We start from the raw sequence: 13,403 nt of genomic DNA on the forward strand, positions 1-13,403 counted from the left end.
TGTTTCTTTGGAGCTCGAGCCTTTTAGCAAAAATGGGTTTGCTTGGGCTTGGGCTTTGTGGGGGACCATGATGTCATTCACCTTTTCCATGATAGTGTGGTCCCCTTCTAACCAGCTCGAATTCCCTTGCAGCCTCTAGGTCTAGCCAATGAACGTACATGGATTCTGTCCAATGAAAATATCTGGCCCTTTTAGCCCATTAAATCGAGGGTGTTCAACTGTTCATCATAACCATTGAGTAAATTGACAGTCCTTGCCATCAAACCAACTCTGGTTGTTGGCCGTTAGATGATCAGAACTCCTTATCATGGGCTCATGGCTAGTGTTCGTCTCACGTGTAAAAAAACAATAAGAAATTGATATATTGCTGCCCGATTAGATACTAGGAGGGAGGTTAGCACGTGACATGTGATGGGGAATGTACTTGTTGATGCAATATTATATAGTGAAGCTCACGTGCAGGGGATGGAAGGGCTGAGCCCCAATTAAAATCCAAAGTTGAAGCATCTCGAACTGATCAAATATTCTCTCAACCAACCCAAACCGGCGCAAAGCCCAAAACCACTTTCAGCGTACAATGTTTAGTTTTTTGTAATTTTCTTTTCCACTTTGTTGTTTAGGTGTTTCTAGTCAAAGGTCAAAGGGTGAGCAGTGCACGAAGGAGGCCCAGCAAAGGCAAAACTTAAGAGGACTCAGCGTGCAAGGCGCACGAGGGGATCCACAGAGATGGACTTTGGGTTAGCCTCACTCACATGGCTCATTTCTTTCTATATGTTTGGCCTTTTCAAGGACTGAAATCACATGGCAGATGGCACCCCTTTTGGGGAGGCTTTGCTACTTTGTGCTGCCTCTGTTCCCACTTGAAGCACCGAAAGGAATGAAGGTGGACGTACTTTCACCGACTTTATCTTTGCTAGTGTTTCACCCATCAACTCTCTAAGAGTGCCACCCTGACTCACTCCATGAGTGGTTTTGATCCACTAATTGTATGATGTTATATGTTTGGATCCATTTAGATCAAATTCCAATGCTTCCTCTCTCTATCTCAGAGCTCTAAACCAAGTTCAAATTTGATCAGATTGAATACAAAAATGCTCAGTTGTGTCCCATTCTTCAAACTGATGAGTAACTTGATGCAAGTTTGAGAAAGCATCAAATGATCTAAATTCTTTTTGCATGGAATTCAGAGATACTCAAGCCAAGTTGGTTTTTATGTTGGATTGGATATTAATCAATTTTGGTTGATGAAGTTGACAAAGGACTAGTCCAATCAAAAGTGGATCTATTCGTGATCCATATCCAGGTTAATTTGATTGGATTAGGGGGAGAAAGAGAGAGAAACTGTTATGCCAAGAGGTTGGGCTCAATACAAGTAGGGTTGCAACTGGGTACCCAACTTTCACGGTTCCACCCCCAGATCCTAGTTTGACTCAACCCAAAACCCAATTTGGGTCAGGCTAACACGACCCAAACCTGACACCCAACTAAGTTTTTGATATACCTAACACAGTAGGGTTGGATCAAGGTATGACTACCATTTAACACGACCCAGGACCCAGATCCATTGACAGACCTATAACCCAAGTACCCAACGCTGATTATTCATACAGAAGAGATAGACTGGTCCATAAATTAGGTAGAACAGATAATCAGAACTACGTCTTAGTATACCATACCCACTGCAACAGATGAATAGTGTAACCCTGGTCTCGACCTGCTGCGTAAAAACAACTCAATGTCAAGCAATCACCATGTGGACTGTGGAGAGTTAAGGAGCTACCAAGCCATTTACCATGCAAGAATAGTTAAGGTCAGAGATGCTGCTATATCACAATGGGGCTCAATAAAAGTGGAATGGCATAATAACATTCATATTGCTAAATGGATGAAGCTTCATTTGGATTTTGGCAGTTGACTGCAGACTCTAATGGATGGAATGTTAACAGGGAGTCAGTGATACCTGAAACAGATCGAGGCATCCTTGAACCAAAATGAAAAGAAAGCTACTGGCAAGATTTACTTGTGCAATCAACAGAACACTGGTCACCCTGATGCCAAAAATGGCCATTGGAGGAGAGTTTTGTTCTCTGTAGATGTGCCAGAGAAGGAGGAGAGGAGCGGGGGATGTCTCAAATGAAAAACTAGGCTAATCACAACATTGATCAAAATGATGGAACTAACTGTTTTTATCTGATTTCATCCAAGATACCACAGCATCAATTAAGATAAAGGAACCAACTACTCTAATCTGATTTCCTTGGGCAATTGCAATGGTAAGGCCACTATATTCTCACAAAATGCAACAATACACATGGGACCATTGCCCTCAAGAATTTATGAACCTTGAACTCCTCTCATAGCACCGATGGCCCAGTAATCGAGATGGTTGCATGGCCTTTCCCTCCATTTAGGAATTAGATGGTGCAGGATCAAACCCAGGAACACACAAGCTCTCCATGACCTTTCACCATTGCAGACACCCTGGTCCAAACCAATTTTGAATCAACAATCTACATGTTCATGTTCACAGTCCTCTGCAAGAACACCCTTTTTTTTTGCATCCATCTTTATCCTTTTCTTTTTTAGGAAATTCTATCATTAGGTGGAGAGAAGTCATACATTACCTAAATGGTCTGAAAAGACATACACAACTAAACAAAAGTAGCAGAAAAGAATCAAAGAAAGATGACCACAGATATGGCATTCAACAGAGAGGAATGGGGGAACAGGATTCATGCAAGCCAACACCATATAGCTGGGACAAGGCTTAATTACTTGAGATGAGTAATTATATTAATGACTAATGTCGAACAAGAAGTTTTAACACTGCTTTTTCGGTTAAACCACTCAGTTCAATGGTCCTTTTCCACAATTTTGATTCAGTTCATGGAATGAGCTGTTAAAGGTTCCAGTTACAGTTTGAGTTCAACGCAGCCCAACCCTACATACTGAATTCTAAAAGGTTCAATTAGAAGATTAAATTCTTAACAAAAACCAACCTTGCTTCAAGCATTGTGTGCAAAGAACATGATGGACTATTGCCCTTTTGCTAGCATAATTGAATGGTTTTGATTTGTAATAAAAGCCTTTTTTTATAGGTAATTTGGCCTCATCAGAAATCAGGTGAGCCACCCACAAGTAAGACATTTTTGGTTTCAACTTTCAAGCATCCAAAACCCTATAAGGGCATTTATTTATTTATTTTGGTATTTCCTGCGTTCCTTTGAAGTTAACAGCAGAATTGGGATGTTTTAAGGATCAGGACAAACTGAGTGGAGTTTTAAGGATTTTTCCCAAAATTTTATTTCATATTTTTAACAGACAACTATTAATTGAGAGAGAGAGAGAGAGAGAGAGAGAGAGGGCCTTTTAGTCAAAAGAGCGAAACGGATAGGAGAATTTGAACGCTCGGCCACAAAGCCCCTCCCGACCATAACAGTCGAACGTGGGATAAAGAGAGAAAAAGTAAACGGATGATCTGCTGAATACCTCTCATATGGCTGCCACCAATACCTTCTTTCCTCTCATCCCCTCACTAAAACAAAGTGTTCCCTCCCTTAATCCATGGAATTCCTGCAAACACATTTCGAGTTCTGTCACTTTTCACTCCATCTCAAATTTGAACCAAAGGCACGATGTTGCAGTCTCAGTCGCCTTTAATCCATCTGGGAATTACGACCTTTCATTGTACGATGACGAAGATGGTAAAAGCTTTCTCTCTTTTTCTCAACAACTTTTTTCCAAGTTTCTGGTTTAATATTTGCCTTCTGAAATATAAATGCGCAATTCAGTTCAGTCTATTCATTATTTTGTTTTATTTCATAACATCCTGAACTTTATGTAATCGGGCCAGTGAACAACTAGGTTGATTCAATTTTATAAAATGATTTAAACAGTGTTCCCCAGTTTGAGTTTGATATAGCTCTGTGCAAGCCGAATATAAATCAAGCAAGTAACTATAAATTTAGAATTTCATAGGTCTGAAGCTGGGTCGGGTTACTAGGCTTACACAGAATTGTAATAGATCCAATAACAATGTCAGATGACACATAAGATAAAGGGTCACTGAGACTCATATTAGAACCCGTGAATTTTACTAGATTTAACTATATTGAACTTTGGTTGTCAGATACTCCGAAGGTGGAACCCCCAATGCCTCCCACAGAAGGGCGTTTTGATGTAGTTATAGACAATGATATTATTCAGCGTCTCGATATATCACCAGTAATTAGCTCACTTTCATCAGGTAAGTAAGCATCCGTTTGTGACTTTTGACTCTGTGAGGCTTCAGACCAAGAATCTGAACTCTTTATGATCACTGAAAACTGTTTTTACAACTTTACATATTTTAAGCTCTTATAATGGAATTTCAAAGAATTCCACCTGGAAAATCCCTGCAGATGGTGTCTTTGCAGAGCCAAAAGAGCTTCTTGAACGGAAAGTTGGTTTTACCATAAATTATACAAGAGAGGATCCATATGATCCTCGTGAACTATCTGAATTCCCAGATCTAAGACTATGGTTTGTGAGGCTTGATGCTTCTTATCCATGGTTGCCTGTTGTATTGGACTGGCGAGCCGGAGAGCTTGCTCGCTATGCAGCCATGTTGGTTCCTCACCAGGTACTGAATTACTGATTAAGTCAATTAACTTATTTGTTTGTTAGACAATTCATTAGATTTCTAAGGTCCCAAGTTTCTTTTGGCAGATGAGCATGAGAATGGGTGTTGTATTCAACCCAGAGGCATTGGAATTGTTTGCAATGAAGAAAGCTTTTATTGTGTACTCTTGGTTGAAGCAACATAAAATTCCCAAGTCCAAGTTGAAGACAAGGGACATGGCTAGAATGCTTGGATTTGGTATAGGGGATGAATTGTTTGATCTGATTGATGCACACCCCATTTCTCCATCATAAGCTGAGAATTTCTGTAGTTCCAATATGTGGGACCTTGCATGGATATCCAATTCCCAGCAAATTTGTGAAGCTCGTAAGTACTGGCATTGAGGACATTGAATTTGAGAAACATCCATAAGATGCAACAAGAAAGTTAGAGTGGAAGGACAACAGAGAAGTGAATGCAATCCTTTTCAATAACAAGTAGAATGTTTTGATGACTGAAGTATTGTATTGCTCTTCACACCAAAAAAAAAAGGCAAAACAAAAGAAGAATAGGTATCATTTTGTTTGACAGAGTATAATATACTTTGCTATTCTTTCTTGAATTCTTAACTACAAAAGAATTCATGTATGTTTTACAATAAATATATCTCGTTTAAATGAAAGATAGGATTATAGGAAGATGAGGATTTCTCTTTGTTCGTCTCTTTTCCTTATAATTAAAGGGCTTCAGCAACATTAAGACACCATTGGGAATATAGGAATTCAATAACCTATAACTCATCTGCATTATAACAGTACCATAATATTACAGTTGATGGATCAAACTGAACCAAACATTCAACTACTATAGACATATAACCAAATATCTGTAATGGATATAAGATTGAATCTGTACATATCAACCATATCAACCTTTTGTTTTTGAACTTATATGAATGTATGATAGGCCTTTCATAGATCCAAAGTTGTTATCTCACAACAACCCAGAAAGGCTATTGCATAAATGCTATTTTAATTGCTGTTTCTGTACTTACAACTTTATCTTTTCAATGTTAAGTAACTAAAGATGCTTCATAATCATGAGGACTAGAACTTAAGGTGGGTGTTCTGTTGCTATGCATATCCATCTTACCCAGAATACTTCAATCTTCAACAGGCAATCTGCAAATGCACATAACCATGATTATTTACCACTAGAAGATAAGGAAACAATGAAATATAAGATTAGGTCTAAACAATAAATTCTTATGAGATGAAAACCTTTCTGTTAAAAGGGAAGAGGTTGTGATGTAGAAGATGGAAAAGCTTGTGGACTATGAGCTTCTGAATATGTCAGATTCGGAGGTAATTAAACCAGTGGATTTGCATACAGGACATAGATTTTTGCATCTCAACCACTGTGTGATACAAGTAGTATGGAAATCATGGCCACATTCCAGGTTTCCCAACTCATCCTCCCCCGTGTATTCCTCCTGTTTTTAAAGCAAAACATTTTCACATTTCATTTCCAAAGTAATGGAGATTAACACTTCCATGAAAAGTACTCAGAAGGACTAACTACCTGGCAAATACTGCAAGCTTCTTTTGGACCATCAATTTCTGAGAATTTAATGTATCTACTTTTTTTAAGATGATTCATGATTGCTTCTTCAGAAAGTCCTGTATTTACATTCCCTATGTGCTCCTCCAAAGCCAATAATTCCTATGAAGATCAGTGATGGCAGAATGTAAGAAATAAAAACAGAGCATAGTCAACTATGTAGGAAAGGTTCATAGGATCACCTCATACGACATGTTATCCACATCTAGCCTCATATCTCCATAGTGGTCATGCAAATTTTCTATATCAAACAAGGGTGACTGGCTAAGAAGCAAAGTGTCCTGCTCATGTTATCAATGTATAATTGTAAGAAAATTGGAACAGATAGAATTATTAAATGTTATGACTCTTGAAATATTAAGAGTATATTGAATTACACATGGGAGGGAGTAAGCGCCAGCATGCACCAACAAAACATCAGCATCAGAAAAAGAAATAAAATATCTGTGCAATTTGGCCAGGTTGGACCAGGTTGAAGTAAACCATAGGCAAGGGTATCTCAACCAAATCTGGCCAAACCTGAGCCCCAACCCGATGACCAGTTCTTAGAATGTATTACTCTAAGCCAACCTGGTTAACTTGGCTTTCATAATCAGATATAGTCGCTTTAGCCCAATAAATGCATGACAAAATCCTGAATTAATTACCTTTTTTTGTTCAGAAACACAGAATTTCATTATAAAAGTTGACTGGTATTATATTAATGACCTTTTTTTTGTTCAGAATTTCAATGTATAATTGTAAGCAAAGTGTCCTATTATAAAAGTTGACTGATATTACCCAAACTTTAATGGTACTTAAGGATTAGGTATATAATAGTGCATACATGTATAGAGTCAGGTTCAGGTTTGGTCAAGTTTCTTTAGGCCTCGACCCTAACCCAGCCATCCAAAATGAGGTTCGGTTCATCCCTATTTTTGCCAATCTGATTTTTGAAGATTTCAACTTAACTGGCCAAAAACCGGGTTGGGTCAGTAGGGTTCAAGGTTCACCGGTGCCATGTCGCACCCCTGACATACAATAAACATTTGACAATTGCTATGTTGTTTAGTGTTTGATTCTTCTTCCCAAAATGTAGGTTAAATTGGTTTTACATTCTCATATTATAGCACCAAATTATTCTTTGCATGCAAGGAATACAAAAAGCTCAGAGTAGAGCAATAAAAGGCCCAGTCTCTTTCCCATTTACAACATATTGCCAAGACAAAGGATGGATGATAATCTTCAGGGGAAATGGTTATTTCAGTTGCCAATATTGTTAATTTTAATTAATGACACTCTAAGACCATCTCTAATTTACTCATTTTAAATGTGAAACTTTTACTTTAGTTACTCCTTTAAGGTAAGAAAATATCTGAATAAAAAAATCCAAATCATATGATTTGTCAGGGAGGATGTCACTTATATATGTTTCTTAAATTGAAATTAGGGTAAATTACAAATACGTACCCTGTACTTTGGGGGTAGTGACAGATAGGTACCCTGAACTTTCAATTTTAACACCGAGTATCCTGAACTCTCAAAAATAGGCACTTACATCTATCCTCAAAAAATACGCTTTTCATGTATTTCTGAGATCATTTTGGATGTATTCCGTCAATTCCCCATTTTGAGTTTCTACCACTACTGAATTAATTTCGTCAACTTCTTGGTTCTGAGTTTGAATCACTTTGGATGCAGTTTCTATTTCACAATGCTGAAATCATTCACTTCACTTGTAAGGCAATACTTACCCAAAGTGAGACTGATAAATCTTTGTAGGTCTTCACTAACCTTCCTACATTCCTCTACATTCAAATTTTCCACCTCCATTTGTTGGTCATTTTCCACTTCCCATATAGTAGCCATATCATCCCACCAAGCTAACTAATCAATCCATCATGATCTAAAGATTCTTGATCCTTAACAGAAGCCCCATTCTGCACTAGTATATCAACCTCATTTGCCCCCACACTTGCTTCCTTACCAGTATTTTCTTGATCATTGTTTCTCAACTACGTCTTCCTTGACATCTTCGCTATTTTGAATCTCCTTCCAATCAACAAACTCCATTATAGTCAAAACGTTATAGCCATCTTAGACCATTATATTTGTTTCCATTGTGTAGTTTGCAATCATATCATCTCCGAATTTTCTTGAGATGATATGACGAATTATCAACCAAAGGTGAATTCGCCTCTATAACAATACCTACATCATCGCGAGTGTCCACATGAATTATTGATCTTCCCTCGATGTTATGCACTTTAGATTCAACGACACATGTAGGCTAGAAGACTTAAGAGGCCTCTTTTGCCTTCATCTTCTGAAACGTTCCACATAACCACATCCCTAGTCCAATCTTTCTTCTTCTTCTTCTTCATAAACAATAATAATCGTCTCTGCCATGGAGGATCCCTAGTTCTAGTTTGCAGCATTGAAAAAGCAACAACACCATAGTGACCGACCAAGGCTGATAGCTACCACAACTAAACTTGGCTAGTGGTGCATCCTGACCATAAAACACTATGGCTAAATTGGCTATACAATTATTACCCTACAGACATGTATGATTAGTACATCACACTAGCAGTGGTAGTAAATGCATCCTAGCAACCCCATGAAGCACAAAGTAATATAACTACATCTGTTGTAGTAGTTGTATACCCTTTCTGAATAGAATATAGGGTGGGTGTATGTATGTGTGGCATGTGGGAGCTCCATGCTACATACAATTTGGCAAAGTACAGAGCCAAATGAGTTTAGTAAGCATAATAGAACATTATGTGTACAAATTAGTGCCTTGAAGACCTAAATGGATTTAGTAGAGATAATGAAAACACCATTCTCATTGATGTGTCATTTTCTAGGCTCCTTGATTAGAATTTAGCTACTACCAGTCCTAGATGATCCAAATTTGATGAGATGGAGATTTATGTGGGTACATTTCCTTTCCTGCAGCATGCATGGTTATCCCACAGGGCCACAATATTCTAAAGTATATTTCCTGTATCACATGCCTCTAGAATTTATTAGTTAATAAAAATACAAAAGAGAATGAATGTACTTAGTGGAGAATATTTGATGACATAAGAGGCATTAACTCCAAACCTCAGATGAAAGCATGAATTGTCTATGACCACTAGCTGTTATCCTCCTTAACAAAGCTGAAGCTTCTAACAAGTCATTAGCCAATCTATGCATAAAGACCACTGACTGCACATATCGTTGTGTCAAAAGATCAACATCATTCTGTAGCCCAACTTCTTCATCTGTGGAAGAAGCAGCTTGCCCATATTGAAGAGGAGGAGTATTTCTACTCTGGGAGTCATATCCAGTATCAGCAAGCAAGGGAGTCTGGACCACAACAGATGGCCCACGAGGGATTCGAGAAAGACTAACATGGTGGCAAATAATATAGTTGAAAGATGATGGTGGTAGTCGAATTCCTGAGTTTGATACAAAATGAGAACCAGAAAAGATGCTTCCAATATGCTTAATTATATTTGATAATGTAAGATGTGAGACTTCTAGGGTGCCTTCAGTCAATCTCCTTGAATGGGCCTTTGATAATGAAATCCGTTCCCTTCTGTAAATGGATACAGCATTTGATGAAATAATGACCATTGAACTATTTTCCGAGCATGATCTGACAGACAACATATTTTGTTCATAATTTAATATATTGCCTGAATTTTCTTGCTGTGAACTTGTGTTGGGTATGTCTGATGTTTGGTCAACTATGAGTGACCTTCCAATTAGGGATGACCATGTCTGCATACCACAAATATAAAGTAGCAAGCCAAAAGTCAGTGGAAAGACTTAATGAAGTAAAAATAATTAATTAATTAATTTTATTATAAATATCTTGGTGTCTGGTGATGGTGAAGGGATATATATACTATAATTTTGTAGTAATTATAGTATAATTTTGTAGAAAACAAAAAAGGAAATTGATCAAAGCTATTTAGGGAATTAAAGGATAAAAAGTGGAGAATTCGGCTTCGATCAGTGCATGTCAGTGCTCATACCGTTCAAACAGCTATGATTAATAGCTCACAGATACATCCCACCATGCATTAGGAGCATTTAATGTACTTATACATGTTATTATTGATAAAAGATGTTCTCAATGCATGATGAGATGTGCATGTGAGATGCCCTATCAGTAGGGGAGACCTATGATTAATAGTTGGAATGGTCCATTTCTATGGTTTGAGGAGGTTGAAATCGAGGAGGTAGTGTTTGACATGGATAAGGATAGAGTTCCTGGCTTAATGGATTTCTCATGTTACTATACCAAATCTATTGGAGGTATTTGATGATTTTTACCAGGCAGGGCTTAAGGCAAGGATGCCCACTTGTCCCTATTACTATTCACTTCAGTTGCTGATATTCTTAACTAGTAATTTCATTGAGAAAGCTAAGGATAGGAACATAGTAAAACGGTTTGGCATTGGAAAGAATGAAGTCCTGGTTTTTAACCCCCCAACTTGTAGGTAGGGATGTCAATGGGTTGGATTAAACGGTACACCTGATTAGGTTCAGACATATTCGGGTTCAGGATTGGGTTAGAGTTTTGATTCTTCAACCCATGGGGTTCAGATTTTAGTTGACCCAGACCCACCAGGCCAAGTTATGGTACTCCTGCATATATACAGGACATTTTTATAACTTTTTAACTCCTAATTCTATAGCCTTAATATTTAATTTTTTTTTTCATGTTGATTTTGGTTTTATTCTTTTTTTAATGGAAAAAGTGACACCTTAAAACCAATAAAACAAATTCCAGTTCCAACTTAAATTAATGAATTTTAAATTTTCGGAATGTGTTATAAAAAATACAATTGAACAGTTGTGGGTTGGGTCGGGTCGGTATCAGGTCACCTGAGACTTATACAGTCGGGCCAGCTTAGGGTTGAAACAAATCCGTATTGAACCCGATAACACTAGTGCATTTTTCGACACCATGAAGGAGAATCTTGGACCTCTTTTCTAATTAATGTTAAGTGGATTTTAAGAAACAAGTGGACAAAAATTTGTGAAAATAATAAATAATGACTCACATATATGGTGAAAGCCTTGTCAGGTTCAACATAAAGCAACGTTAGCCCATCATTCCCTCGAAATGAACTCAATATTCCACCCAGTGGCTGATCAGGAACAACTTCAAATTTCTTTTGCTCACTAGACTCACAATTGTTGCCATGAGAGCAGCTTGGAATGTTGCTACTTTCTTCAATTCTTCCACGTCTACATGTAAAACAATTACACAATTTATGCAATTGAATCCAATTCCTCATTCAATGCAAAAAACAATAATAATATCGAAAAAATAAAATGAGAAAAAAATGGACTTGGACCTGTTCGTGTGCAAGGTAGCCCAAGGAGCACCACACCTAACCTGGCCCATTCTTTATCAGGTTTGGATGAAACTTTAGGTCTATAGACTCGAGCTCGGGTTTTCTTAAATAAGTTTGGCCCAAGCCCCACAATATTACATATAATAAAAATATATATTGATAATATATAATATGTTAGTTTATTAAATTATAATCAAATTAATATAATGTTAGTTTACTAAATTACACATAAGTAGGACTTTTTATGTTCAGGCCGGGCTTTGGGTTTGGGCCTAGGATTCAGGCTTTATATAAGGAAGGGTTGGGCTCAGGCTCAAGATATGGTCAGGTCCAATTTGGGCTCAAGTCTGAATATTTTCTATTAATAATGAGGCAAAGCCCTACCCAACCCGCAATCAACAACAATGTTTTCGTACCACAATTGACCCAGATGGTTAGACCATTCGGCTCGGGAACCATCCAGGCAACCAGTTCCGTTTTACCCTAAATTCAGTCCTTCACCAAAAACCATTGAATTGATCAATGACCCGTTGACCTAAGTAGTCGAACTGTCACGCAATTTGATCAATTCAATGATTTTTTGGTTTTTTTTTATTTTAATTATTTTTAATTTTATAATGTTTTTGTCAGAACGGATCATCCGTTTGAACCCAATAATCAAACCGTCAACCCAAAAACCGATGGTCAGAACGATTCCGATTCCAAGTCGGTTTTTAAAGCATTGATCAACGGATCTAATTGTGCTTGCTTGGAATGTTGCTTTTTAGATAAATTTCTTGTAGATAATCAAATAATCTCACATTTGAGCATAATAATCAAGTTGACTACAATACAAAATTTCTGTCCAACCACTCATAAATTGGTTCCAACTCTGAATTTGGGAAACAGAAAGAACATAAATTGAAAACAAAACAAAACAACAAAAACAAAATTCAGCTGACCTATACTGAGCAATATGTTCTAAGGGAAGCACTGAATTCTGTACTATTTTGACTTGAAAGCGTGGAAAATAAAATACAGAAGCATCACAATTTCTATGTTTGTAATTTTGTTTCTACACAGTTCTTTTCAAAATGCTCCAGAAACTGAAAGTCCAATAATCAGACGTATGTGTTTTTTCAGGGATATCAAACTAATGGGCTTAACAAAAACTAGCATACCTGAATCGCTTCGGAGGATTCTTTCGAGGTGGCATCTGAGGAGAAGGTTGATGCAGGATTCTATTACAGAGATGAATGTGAAAAGAGAAGAACAAAGGAATGAGTTGAAGATAGAAATGGACTTGTTTAAAAAACAGAGCAAGTTTTATCGTGTGTGAATCAAATTCAATATAGGAGGGAATTTAGTTGTAGTTTGTTGGGGTTTAGCGGTTATAGTTGCGACGGCTTTGCTTTGTAACGGAAATTGGGAATTGAGTGATTTATATGCAGTGTTTTAAAATCCAAGCCGGAGGCTAAATCATTTTTGTCTTTTTTTTTTTTTTGCAAAAATAATGAGACGGATGAATATAAAAAAAAATAGAAATTTTATTGTTCAGTCCATCCCAACAAATTTTAACCCTATCGTATAGAATCATGACCATAAATTGATATCAAATTCATGGGCAGAATGTGATTTATAGGAAAGGCTACTAATAGGCTAGGAGGAGTTGTAATTTCAGATTTATGAAGTGGAATCTATTTTTTCTAAAATAAAAATAAAAAAAGAATCTTTAGGCAATCAAGTGCAAAGTTGAGAGCTATGTTTGGTTTAAAGGAAAATGTAGAGAAAATAAAAGAAAGATAGGTAAACCTTCACAAATCTTGTATTTATTTTTTATCATCCCAATCAGACCACCAAGT

General features: G+C 37.2%; 2 protein-coding genes across 2 annotated transcripts; one reads left to right on the forward strand and one right to left on the reverse strand.

Moving 5' to 3' along the window:
* Positions 1–3,357: 3,357 nt before the first annotated feature.
* LOC104588577 (protein CHLORORESPIRATORY REDUCTION 6, chloroplastic-like) lies at positions 3,358–5,298 on the forward strand. The gene is made up of 4 exons (XM_010246567.3): positions 3,358–3,704; positions 4,130–4,246; positions 4,401–4,621; positions 4,708–5,298. Exons 1-4 carry the CDS (start codon positions 3,497–3,499, stop codon positions 4,912–4,914), a joined length of 753 nt encoding a protein of 250 aa, XP_010244869.1. The 5' UTR covers positions 3,358–3,496; the 3' UTR covers positions 4,915–5,298.
* A 123-nt stretch (positions 5,299–5,421) lies between these two features.
* LOC104588612 (E3 ubiquitin-protein ligase MBR2-like) lies at positions 5,422–12,929 on the reverse strand. Its single transcript, XM_088897030.1, has 7 exons — positions 12,723–12,929; positions 11,266–11,452; positions 9,311–9,973; positions 6,403–6,501; positions 6,182–6,322; positions 5,881–6,092; positions 5,422–5,781 (listed from the first exon to the last, which is right to left on the reverse strand). The coding sequence occupies exons 1-6, from the start codon at positions 12,755–12,757 to the stop codon at positions 5,934–5,936; spliced, it is 1,284 nt and encodes a 427-aa protein (XP_088753156.1). The 5' UTR covers positions 12,758–12,929; the 3' UTR covers positions 5,422–5,781; positions 5,881–5,933.
* Positions 12,930–13,403: the final 474 nt, after the last annotated feature.

Source organism: Nelumbo nucifera, chromosome 2, assembly GCF_055504915.1.
Source record: "Nelumbo nucifera cultivar China Antique chromosome 2, China Antique-T2T, whole genome shotgun sequence".
Taxonomy (NCBI): Eukaryota; Viridiplantae; Streptophyta; class Magnoliopsida; order Proteales; family Nelumbonaceae; genus Nelumbo; species Nelumbo nucifera.

Excerpts from the sequence above, each read along its gene's own strand:
- LOC104588577 (XM_010246567.3), top strand. The coding sequence starts at position 3,497 with ATGGCTGCCACCAATACCTTCTTTCCTCTCATCCCCTCACTAAAACAA. Across the intron at positions 3,705-4,129 it reads ATTGTACGATGACGAAGATG|ATACTCCGAAGGTGGAACCC; the intron begins GTAAAAGCTTTC and ends TTTGGTTGTCAG. Across the intron at positions 4,622-4,707 it reads CCATGTTGGTTCCTCACCAG|ATGAGCATGAGAATGGGTGT; the intron begins GTACTGAATTAC and ends TTCTTTTGGCAG.
- LOC104588612 (XM_088897030.1), bottom strand. The coding sequence starts at position 12,757 with ATGCCACCTCGAAAGAATCCTCCGAAGCGATTCAG. Across the intron at positions 11,453-12,722 it reads AATCCTCCGAAGCGATTCAG|ACGTGGAAGAATTGAAGAAA; the intron begins GTATGCTAGTTT and ends TTTTACATGTAG. Across the intron at positions 6,093-6,181 it reads AAGCTTGCAGTATTTGCCAG|GAGGAATACACGGGGGAGGA; the intron begins GTAGTTAGTCCT and ends CTTTAAAAACAG.